This window comes from Mauremys mutica, chromosome 5, assembly GCF_020497125.1.
Source record: "Mauremys mutica isolate MM-2020 ecotype Southern chromosome 5, ASM2049712v1, whole genome shotgun sequence".
NCBI classification, from domain to species: domain Eukaryota; kingdom Metazoa; phylum Chordata; order Testudines; family Geoemydidae; genus Mauremys; species Mauremys mutica.
Window position 1 is genome coordinate 38,976,036 of NC_059076.1, and position 12,424 is coordinate 38,988,459.

Genomic DNA, 12,424 nt, shown 5'->3' on the forward strand with positions numbered 1-12,424 from the left:
AATTTCTGAATGTTCTTAATTTTCTCCATTGAAAACTGTTAACTGTTAACATAAACTGTTAACACCCATAAAAATACCCAAAAGGGGGAAATGCCATTTTGAGAGTATGTATTTCAGGGCACAGTTATGCCTCTTTGCTTTTTTTCTGTCCATTTCCTCTTTCTCTCCTTTTCTTTCCCATCTCCCGTCTTTTTTCTCTTGTTTCTCTTTTATTGTTTTTTTTTCTTCTTTTGCTCTCCTCCCCATTCCCTAACTCACTAATTCACTTCCATTCAGTTAGACTGCATTGGCACGATGAGCTGTACATGTGTTGCCATAGAGTAAAATTGAGACGGATCCATCAGGGTACATGCTTCTTGGGATGGCTGGAAGGCCTGCTGCTGACTCAGTGGGGTCGAGACATGTATCCATGAAGCTGAACTGTGTTTTGAGTGAAGAAACACAAAGCTTGGCTGGCGAGCTGCTTCTTGAACCTGTAGCCCTGTATGCCTGAGCTGCTTTTGTGGCCAGGTGTATTAGAGACATTGCAGGAGCAGAAAAGGAAGCTTCTCTCATCCCACAGCAGCTTCTCCCATTAGCCCTCTCCTCTGCACACCCACTTTGAGAAATGTTGGTTTAGGCCCTACAATCAGAGTGATGCAAGAAGACCTTTGTACCCATGCAAAGCCCTACTGAAGTCAGTGGGGATTCCCAACATGACAGACTCCACCAGGATGGATCCTGTTACAGGATCATACCCTTAGTACTTTCTGCACTGACAAATATGCAGAAGTCTGATGCTAATTGTCTGTTCAAATGTCTCCCAACTAAAACAGAGCCACAACAGATAAAGAGGGTGTCAAACTTCTTTCTGTAAAGACAAAGACAACTTCTCCTGAGACGGGTAAGTGGATGCTTTTCTTTGACCGAAGAGGCTGGGGAGAAGAAGAGTTTGGATGTCGATTGATGTTTACATTGTCCCCGCCCCCTAAAAAAAATCACAAAATGATTCCTTAGTAGCAGCCAAATAGTGACTTGAAGTAAATGCAGACTCTGTCTTTAATGAAAAATTGCTCTTGTCTGAGGAGATTAAAGCTATGTTTATAGCCTAAACCTAGAAACAACCATAATGACATTTAGTATTATGAATTTGCTCCATGCTAGGAGCAAGTTCAGTATTCCCCTGGAATAGCCATTTTCCCTGAGTAGAACTCCAACTGACCCAATGGTGTGGACAGAAGGTGCTTTAACGTTGTCAGGATGCCACATATGGAATAAGGACCTAAAATGCACGTACTCAAGGACAACGGTTGCAGAGCAGCTGTCCCACTCAATAAACAGTGGTCTGCAATATTTGCAGCCTAAGCATTGCAGCATTGAGACGCTGACTTCACTGGTTCTCATTGTCCCAGCTGAGAGAAATGCCAAATGGACGTAAAAGATCTGATCTAAAGCCCACTGAAGTCAATGGGAGTCTCTTTAATAGGCTTTGGATCAGACCCAAACATTATAGTGAAAATAAATTTTTTTTCAAAATTTGTTCAAATTTAATTTTTAAAACACGATTTTTTAAAGTTTTTGTTGTCCCTTTGAACACCAGTCATTAACAAGAGCCCAAATCAAGGAAATGTTGTAAGTCTGGATAATTGATCCTTGTGATTTCACAAGAACACTTCTTTATTTTATCTATTTATTTATTTATTTATTTATGGTGGGGACTTGCATTCTTACGTAGAGCAGGGTGAACTATTAACATATTTGATAAATAATCCCCTTTTTCTGTTGGCAAATGATCTGTGAACAGACTTTGTTCATTATTCACAATTCTTCAGCAAATGGTTGCTTGCAAACTACTTGCTAACGTACTTCTAGTATTTGCTGTTTATAATCTACTGTTCAAGTTATGTACAGTCAGCTGTGTTTCTACTCTGATTGTATGACTCTCATCCCCACAAAGACCTTGGCTTTTAAGATGACCCAGGAAACGTTTCCAGGAGTGTAATCATGTGTGACCCATTATGCAGATATTTTTGTGAACAAAACTTGGCTGATTGTGAGTATTTGCAGAAAGCAAATAAAAGGAGTTGCAAATACTGTCTCCAAAATTCCTACTTTTGGTTTGAATTAATGTGTGCAATTACTTTTTTGCAGTATTCACCCAGCTCTGCTTCTATCACTCAACAGTCTCTTTTGTTACAAAATACTGCCCTCATTACGGCTTTACATTACAATTTACTCTGTCACGCGCTAACTTGATGTTGTTTATTGTAAATTATTGACATCATAAAATCTGAAGGAGGAAACAGAGGATATATATAATGTTTGTGAAAGGAATTAAACCTTTCTCGTTTTAAGCATAATAAAATAATGTCCCTATAGAACTTGGGGTGGAACTAGGAACTACAAGAAAATATTGTGAAATGCAGGACTGAGATAGTGATTTAGATCAAGACTCAGACCATGCTAATCTGAATCCCAGTTACTGCACCAAAAAAAGCAAAACTTCTCATGAGAACAACTGTCCTCATGAGATTTGAGATTTCACTCCCTCCCCATCCCAATACAGGACCCTTCCTGACCTACATAGGCCCTTCCCCACCGCAGCTGTAGGCACTCGCCATCACAAATCTGCAGGGAAAGAGTTCCTCAAGTCTCCACCCTTCTTCCTCTTCCTGGAGTCTTTAATGGGTCCTGGCTGGCTGCTTCCCCCCAGTGGCAGTTTCAAGGGGCTGCTACATAGCTGCTGCGCCCGCTCCTCAAAATCCTATGTGATCTTCTGGGGCCTGGTAGCCAACCCAAACCACCTCACACATATGGCAGCAAGGAGTGGTACAGTCTGCGGTCTACTGGCTGCACTGCAAATCCCGTCGCTCCCGTTGGCCTGTTGCAGTCAAAGAGATCAGGCTCCAAATGCTTTGCCTGGCTGGAGCAGTACCCATTTATCCTAGGCTGGCTGCAGAGCCACATTCCTTCACTCTCTAACTGACCCTGGCCTGCTGTTGCAAGACAAATGGAATCCAGGTCTTAGAAAACACAAAATTGAATTCCAGGGTTTGCTTAGGGTTTTATTTTTTAAATGTGTTGTTAGAAACTGAGATCATAGGTGTATTTTAAGTGGATTGGAGGGATGTGTGTGTGTGTTTGTAAAATTGCAGTATTTCTTTAAAAAGCTGCATAAAGCTTCTGGTAGTTACTAGATTTCTTGGACACCTACAGGACCTGATTCTTCCCTCTCACCAATTTTAACACTGGAGTAACGCCATTGATTTCAGTGGGTTACTCCTGTTTTGAATCCATTAAATGAGAAGAGAATCAGGTGCCCGTGTTTTACAAGATGGGGCCTGAGGTCTTTTTAATCAGCTTCTAGATCACAGGTTGGCTCTCTGAACTCCTTCTGTGGAGAGAATGCTTAATATTCTCTTTTACTGAGGTATGCTGTATGTTGGCTATATTTGGAAGATATGAGTCATAACCACTTAGGGAACATGAATTTCCCCCTAGTTAATGCTATTCATATTTAATACACCTAACTCTTTTACTGATGAAATTCTACATTTTAATAAATTCTGAAATTAAACACACATCCGCAGGTATAAAGGGCATTTTTCTTCCAAGTTTCCTAAAATGATTTAATTAAATTAAATTAATTTTTTTTTTAAAAATCTGAAAAAGGGTCCATTCATATTACAAACCTGATGAAAATACTCCTTACTCACACAAGTCCTAGTCACCTCAAAGTATCTATTCATGTAAGAAAGATTTACTCACTTGAATACAGGTTGAAGATTTGGGCCCAAGGACAGTCATTTCATAATAGCACAAATACACAGAAACGTATGGAGTGTCAGACTAAGTTAGTGATTATAGTAAAAACAATTACATTGTGAAAAAGTTATTCTGGAGCAATGTAAACTGTTGCAGTGCACCTGCATTCCCCCTCAGTGATCCAGCAGCGGCACCCACGTTTATGGTCCCAGCTCCTCAGCCATCAACTCTCTTGGGAAGAGACCCACATCTTTCTCCCTGGTGATGGAGTGTTTTACCAGGCTGCCTAAATGGCCTGCGTCTGCATTTTGCTTTCTCCTCAGAGGCTATAAACAGTGTAATTGTCCACAGTTATAGGTTACCACACAGTTCTTTCTAAGCATGTAAATTCATGTGAGAGCATCACAGAAAAAACATATTAAAACACAATAAAAGAACTTACACACATGCTAATAGGTTTACCAGGGTACGTCTTCACTACCCGCCGGATCGGCGGGTAGCAATCGATTTCTCGGAGTTCGATATATCGCGTCTCATCTAGACGCGATATATCGAACCCCGAACGCGCTCCCATCGACTCCGGAACTCCACCGGAGCGAGTGGCGGTAGTGGAGTCGACGGGGGAGCCGTGGACGTCGATCCCGCGCCGTGAGGACGGGTAAGTAATTCGAGCTAAGGTACTTCGACTTCAGCTACGCTATTCATGTAGCTGAAGTTGCATACCTTAGATCGACCCCCCCCCCCCAGTGTAGACCAGGCCCCAGAGATCACCCCTCAACTCCAAAAAGGGCTCTGGCAAGTGATCCGTCTTTTGAATTCCACCAAAGTGTTTTCCTACGGTTAAAAGTTCATAACAGCTGCTGGCTCAGAACAATCACCACCATGAATCTGAGAGTCACCTCTTTGTATAGCTTAGGCCTTTGATCTTTCGAGACCAGGAATAGTTAATCAGGAGACAAAGGTGCTCTCCTCAGGGTGTCGTTTCCAAAGGCTGAGTTTTTGCATAATCGAACGTGATACCTTTGCGCACCCCTCAACCTAGAGATTTCCTGGGAAACACACTTAACTTTGTCCCAAAATTCATTCTTGTCTGGCACATTGTTTCAAATAGTCCTTTGAAGCTCATAATCCTTCCCAGTGTTCACATTGGCCACATCTCCCGCCTAGAGGAATTACATACACACCCACATAGCACATCAACTTTGCATTTATAATACAATGGACTCCAAAGCTATTTAAGCTTAATTCAATAAGATCTCCCAAAGATATTGCAGGAAATTGCCATATCTGTCATATAAACTTTTATATGCATTCCTTTTTTTTTAACTAGATTCAGGAAAAGCAACTCAATTAAAGACTCAAATAAATGTGTTAGTCTCTAAGGTGCCACAAGTACTCCTGTTCTTTTTTCAATTAAAGAGGAAATCATAGTATAGCCAGCTTCATTTTCACAAACAGCATTGAAAGGACTTCACTTTGGCTGCCATTGATTCTATTATTATTTTTATTGTGGTGCATATGTAATCTGCAAAAAGTTGAGGGTCTTAATCCAGGAAAGCAGCTAAGAACGTACATGTGTGAGTAGTTCTATCAAAGTCAATGGAGCTATTCAGTTTGTTAGTTAAACACATGCTTAAATGTTTTCCTACATCTTAATCATCTCTCAATGGTTTTAGATGTGTCTTGCCCTCAAAGTGTATATTCAACCAATGGTAATGCTTCTGTTGTTTCACTGATTGGGTATATTGTCACTCAATATTCCATGGAGGCGGAGTGCTTTGGGAAGTTTACATAAAGGGCTAATCTTGATCTTGTATTTGAAGTAAGCTTTTTCAATAAGCACAGTTGATGTTTTTTGATTTATCCACAGCAATTTGGTGATGAGGAAGGAACAATGACTTTTTAGAAAAGCAAATGAAAGTACCAGGAAACATTTTGCCCTGACATGCAATCCTGGAAACTCATTGTCTTCAATGAGGTTGCATGGATGGGATGTGTGTCAAGGCAGAATTTTGCATCTGGTCTCTGGCAATAGAGAACAAAGGAGACTGGCCTATTTCAGCAGTGCATTTGGATCATACTTTAAAGAAGTAATGAAGAATTTTAGAACATACAGAGGGATATCTACAAATAATGTTGAAAAAGTGCAGAAAATGTCTTCCAACCAAAGAGCTGGCCCAAATACATTTCTTCTGCCAATGGGCCTTATGGCATTAGGAAAACCATGTAAAACTTAGTTTAATGTTCTCATCATTTTAGAAACAAATAAGAAAAATGTGTGTGCTGAAGAATATATGTCTATAAGGTTTGGATTTCATGTGAGAGTTTAGTAGTACATTAGAATACCTGAGAAGTAAGAGAAAGCATAAATGCAGCCTGTGGTAAAAATTTGACTTGGACAAGAACTTTGGATACTGTGTATAATTTGGAAAGCTTTACATGGAGCATGCAGAGATATAACTTTGCCACTCCAGACTGACTATGTGGCATGTGAAGGGCTCTGCAACAAGAAGTCATCACATACTGTAGCATGCATCACAACAGTCAGCCAGGAAAATGGTGAATATATGCACTTACGTTGGGTTTTCCTGTTCTAGGACTGAGCATTCACCACAGAGTTCTATATATGACATTTCAACTTTAGACATGTTTCCAGACAATGCGTAATAATGCAGGATTTTCTGACAAGTGAGAGACAAGTACAGTCATCACCCAGATACAGTTGTCTAACATCTTAAAAACCCCAACATGACATCCTAGCTACCTCCTTTTGTAGTGGGAGCTGGGTTCTCATCTACTTCGTTGTAGACTGTGTATTTATTAACCTCCCTAAAAGGCAATTGAAAGAAGTGAATCTCAGATCTGTAGAAAGCCCTGAGGCATAGTAATTGGAGTGAGGATGTCCCATAAATATGAAGTGCACATGGTAAAACTGTACTGATACATAGATAATGGATCATAAATCATCACTCTGGAACCAAGACTGGAGTAGCTGCACTAGCAGCTGTCTGACTGTAGCAATGGTCTTTGATATTGTTATCACACCAATATGATATTTAATATAAAGTCTCTGAGAATGTGGCAATGTAAAAGTTATTGCAAAGTTGCCTAGAGAAATCCAGACACCTGAATGTACTCTGATACACCAGGTGTCATTCCTTCCAGGGCCAGCTCCTAGCACCAGTGCAGCAAACAGGTGCTTGGGGCGGCCAATGGGAAGGGGTGGCACATCCGGGTCTTTGGTGGCAATTCAGAACTGACTGCATGCACGGTCCTCTCCTTTTCTCTTGGGCTGCTATACTTTTCCCCAAGAGGATGAATGCAACCAGAGGGAAATGGGACAGAATGGATGTCTGTGAATAGTGATTTCCCCTCAGCTGGTTCTTGTTTCTCTTTCCTGGTAAGTGTTCCATGATTCCTAGGTATTAACCACGTTGAAGGAAAGAGGCATCTCTCTGTTCAAGGTGCTCACGGATAGCACAATACAACATTTGAACCAATCACGAACCCAGAACACAGAGCCACACTCCCCAGTATTTCCCAGGTCCATTGTATACTTGAGCATCTCCAACCACTGCTTTTGGATATTAATAATACTAATGATCTTAGGTCTTCTAGTATCCAACGGTTGTAATTGAACCTACCAGGTTTCCATGATATTGCCCACAGGTATGTCCCATGCACAGTCATGTGAGCTACATATTCTGAAGATGTGAGATACTTGACAGAATGGATTTTTATTTTTATTTTGGTACTGTGGCCTGTGAATTCTTTGTGCCATTCCCCTGTTTAACATGCTGTTCTCCACCGTGACCTCTATGATCCATAACACGCAACTTCCCTCTCTATGATAAGGAATGCTGCACGTGGTGTCTGAAGGAGGTGAAGAGACCGTGAGAGACAGTGAGAGTGAGAAAAATCAGTGAGAGACAGAATTTAGTCAGTCAGAGACAGAAAAAAGGAGTCTGTCTTACTTCACTCAACACTCCAGACATTGGAATATGTGTGCATTGTGGCACTTGCACCTGAATACCTAGCACAGCTCTCAGAGCAAATGCCTATGCAACTGTGTTTTGGATCGATGGTTTTCCATCGTTTCATAATTAGGGCATGCCCCCATCTTCACTCCACTGGAGAGTCAATGTTTTGTTTAAGCAATTTGTTCTGTCGAGCACATTTAACCACAAATATGTCCTGAGACATGATGCCCTCGTGCTGTTGTTGGAACCATGTCAGAGGAAGACAAGGAATTATCCCTCCAACTACAGGCCCAGAGACCAGGCATCTTCTGTGATAAGCACATGCACATCTGGGCGATGGGGCTTAAGGAGGTAAGGCACCTGTTTGTTTTTTTGAGGTTTTCAATGTCTGTTTGACCCAGTGGGGGCTCAATCCTGGGGGCCCTGCTCATGCCAAAGGGAGTTTGGCTATGGGGAATGGTTCCACATTTAGACCACATTTTTCAATTTGCACTAGTGGTTTCATTCTCTCTCATTTCCTTCATTTCTTCTAGGATCTACAGGAAGGAATCCAGGGTCACCTGAAAGTGTAAACCCTTCTGATGTAGGAAGTGCTTTCTATTCCAGTGCAGGTCAGCAGGCAGCAGACCAATGGCAGGACCTCAGTGCCTGGAAAGGGTAAAGGCATTCCCATGTACCTGAGGTGGTGACTTTGACTACTTAGTAAATCTTTGCTTCTGTTACTGTGAACTGTGCTTTCAATGCCTTTTTTTGTTTGTTTTTCTCCTTGAAGGTGGATAGTCTTGGAGCTGCTTCATGGAAAGTCATCCCCTGGGAGAAATTATACAATCATAGAATATTAGGGTTGGAAGAGACCTCAGAAGGTCATGTAGTCCAATCCCCTGCTCAAAGCGGGACCAACCCCAACTAAGTCATCCTTGCCAGGGCTATGTCAAGCCAGTCCTTAAGTACTCCTTTTCTTTCTGTCTGATTTTTACTCTCACCCTCTCTTAGTTTGTCTCTTATTTTAAAATGGCCTGTCACTGTTGTTTCCTCATAGAAATTGAAGAATAAACTCCCCACATGGTCTTCCAGGCAGCGAATGTCTTTTATTTTTCAGTACAGCACCCACCACACAATTCTGACTGAGGCCTCTGAGAGCTACTATCTAGTCCAATTACACATTTTTCTGCACATCTCTGTGGTTGTATTTTTAAATGAGTGTTATTTTATTGTTTGTTATTTCTGTGTCCTGTATGTGTTTCCAAGAGCTTTTAAAGCAAAGTCTACCCCAGCCACTGAGGAGAACTCTTGGGACTGCTAAGGGATCACAGCACTGGGGAATGATATATGCACCTGAATTTTCGGGATACTTGGTTTGCCAGCTGTACCCTGAGACCTCCTTCTCTCAGGGGAATTGCCTCTTTCTGCATCTTTCCCTGGTTGGCTATTGAGCAGTGGATAGCTACTTATCCCTTATCTTTCTATTCCATTGTGCCCCATAACTGACATTGTTGTCTGGATAGGTACCTCTGTCCTGCTGGTTGTGAGAAGGAACTATTAGTTGGTTAGGCCTAGTGTGGCCAGGAGATCAGCATTGGGTTGGGTTCAAGTGAGAGCTACCTGTGCCCTGATTTTCCCCCTACTATTACCTGCCTCACACTGTCTCCTATTTCCTAGTGTGTTACTGTGAATGTTACTAGCTGAACAGGCCACAATCAACTGTGTAGTCATCACTGAATTTATTTTTGCACTCCCTCATTTTGCTGTGGCTGCATTTTCAGTCCAGCACGGTTCTATTTTCAAGCATTATTTACACTCCCTCCCTTTTTAATTTTAGAATTATAGTGATGAACATACAGCTTCTGATCTCCACAGATGCCTTTTGCACTTTTATGAAAAATTAGCCTCTATTGTTACATTTTCATCAGACCAAGACACACTTACACTGCAATTGCTTTATACCAAAATTATTGTTACTTATGCCGGGTTTTTTGCTGATAGATGTTGTGGTGGAGTGACACCGGAGCACACTTGGCCTCATTAATAACATCCCATAGAAATCTAACACAAAATACAGCTTCTTATTTTTGATGGCCTACATTGCTTACTTGGGCAGCACTCCTATTAAATACAAAGAGCTCCTTGTGCTTGTCTCTGCAGTATAAAGGCCTCTGGATGACCTATCCTTAGGACAGCTGCTGTTACTCCGCATGCTTCTCTGGTTATGTCCTGCATGTGTGTTGTGCTTGGGATTATCACTGTTCAAGGCAACTGCACATGTATTCCCCCTCTGTGGCCCAGAAAGGGCACCCACTCTGGGCTTCCATCTCCCCAGACATTGTCTACCTGGGGTGGAGACACACAGCTCTCTCACTTCTGACAAGGGTATTTCCAGACGGCATGATTCCCTGACTCTGCTGTGGAATCCCCAGCAAAAGACAGACTGCCAAAGCAGGCTTCTTGTGCCTGCTCTTCAGAGACTGATAACAGAGTAATTACCACACAGTTCCTTCTAAGCAAGCATATTTATTGTAAGATATAAAGCATTGCACATAAAACATTAAAAACAATAAAAGAACCTGCATGCAGGCTAATGAGCTTACCAAAGATTACCCCAACACCAGCATGAGCTTTGGCAGGTGAGCAGTGCTTCAAACCCCACACAGGGTTCAAGTTCATAACACCCTTTGCTCAGAACAAGAACCTTCATGCCTCCTGTGAGTCACTCATTTAGCCAGATTTCAGAGTAGTAGCCGTGTTAGTCTGTATCAGCAAAAAGACCAGGAATACTTGTGGCACCTTAGAGACTAACACATTTATTTGAGCATAAGCTTTCTTGGGCTAAAACCACTTCATCGGTTGCATGCAGTGGAAAATACAGTAGAAAGATATATATACACAGAGAATATGAAAAAAATGGGTGTTGCCATACCAACTATAACAAGAGTAATCAAGCAATCAAGCAATTAAGGTGAGCTATTATCAGCAGGAGAAAAACTTTTGTAGTGATAATCATTTTTTTATGTTCTCTGTGTATCTATATCTTCCTACTGTATTTTCCACTGCATGCATCCGATGAAGTGGATTTTAGCCCATGAAAACTTGTGCTCAAATAAATTTGTTAGTCTCTAAGGTGCCATAAGTACTCCTCGTTCTTTTCATTTAGCCAGTTTGCTTTGAAAAGAGCGTGAATAGCTCATCAGCCTGACAATGGCTTTCTGCTCAAGGACAAGCATGAAAAAAAAATGCAATCCTCCGTGGGTCATTTGCATTCACTTCCCTGCAAGTGTTCCCTAGGAAATGCACATCACATATAGTGTCCCAAAAATTCCTTTGAAGTTCCTAACGCTTCCCAGAGATTGCATTAATCCTGTCTTCCTCCACAAGAAATTCTGTACAATACCACAATAGTACATGTAAGTTTGCCTTTTTAATACAGTGGACTCCTAAAATACTTAATTCAATAAGGTTTAACTTAATTCCATAAATTTTGTCCAGGATATTGTTATATCTGTCCCCGGGGTAACAACATTAGCATCCTGAGTCAAATTGGAAACCTAACATCTCTATTATAAATTTCAGGTACATGAATAAATATAGAACAGAGATATGTCTATTTCAGAACCCAAAATTCCCCTGTAGAGCAAAGAGTCACAATACACTCAACTAATGACACACAAGTCAGAAGCATGACAGTGTCAGAATAAATGTTCATGAGCTGATCTGTCAGGACACTCTGTGTATGGCAGCAACTTACAAGAACTAATTAACATGTTTGTGGGTGTTACGTATGCCCACCCAAGTGAAAGTTTCATTCGACAAATAAAAACTGCTTCACTAAATACAATATTTTCCCCTTCATATCATCAATTTATTTAGTACTGTGTACTTTTTAGTACATTAGGTGTAATAACTGGAGACTCCTGGCTTGCTGCAGGTTAATGGTTTTATTCAGTAACAACACTTAAGTTTTCAGCTGTGCTATTACTGAAAAGATGTCAACCTGACACTGTCACTTTGGACTCTGCGGAATCTTTTTTGCAATTAGCTAGCATCTGATCTACATTTCCCATTTATTTCAAGTAAATACATTATTGAATCAAGAACTGTATCTACCTTCACATGATAACCAAGTTCTGCTCTTTATCTCCTCCATCCCCATTCTGATTAAGGATGACAACTGGCTGCAGAAGGAAGGAAACTGCATATCAGATTATAGTCTGGTGCCTGAATTTCGCTTGATGACTTTGATAAGAGTATCTGAATTACTAGGCTGCAAAAACAATTTTTAATAAGTGCCATAATAACATGCTGACCATATCAAAGACCAATGCTGAATTACAGTAGCTCCTTGTGAAGATATCCTAGTTTTTTTGTAGTGGTAATCAAAATGCTGAATTGGAATTAATTTGCAAACTGGACACCATTAAATTAGGCTTGAATAAAGACTGGAAGTGGATGGGTCATTACACAAAGTAAAACTATTTCCCCATGTTTATTTCCCCCCACCCCAGACACGCACTGTTCCTCACACCTTCTTGTCAACTGCTGCAAATGGACCATTTTGATTACCACTACAAAAAGTTTTTTTCTCTCCTGCTGGTAATAGCTCACCTTAACTGATCGCTCTCGTTAGAGTGTGTATGGTAACCAGGGGCGGCTCCAGGCCCCAGCATGCCAAGCGCGTGCTTGGGGAGGCAAGCCGCAGGGGGCGCTCT

General features: G+C 41.2%; 1 protein-coding gene across 15 annotated transcripts in view; it reads left to right on the plus strand.

Moving 5' to 3' along the window:
• Positions 1–12,424, plus strand: part of EMCN (endomucin) — a 187,676-nt gene that overhangs the window by 163,830 nt on the left and 11,422 nt on the right. For all 15 annotated transcript variants that reach the window (XM_045019565.1, XM_045019563.1, XM_045019570.1 and 12 more), the window contains one exon: positions 816–883. In XM_045019565.1, the coding sequence (XP_044875500.1) occupies positions 816–883 (68 nt within the window). The remainder of the gene's footprint in view (positions 1–815; positions 884–12,424) is intronic.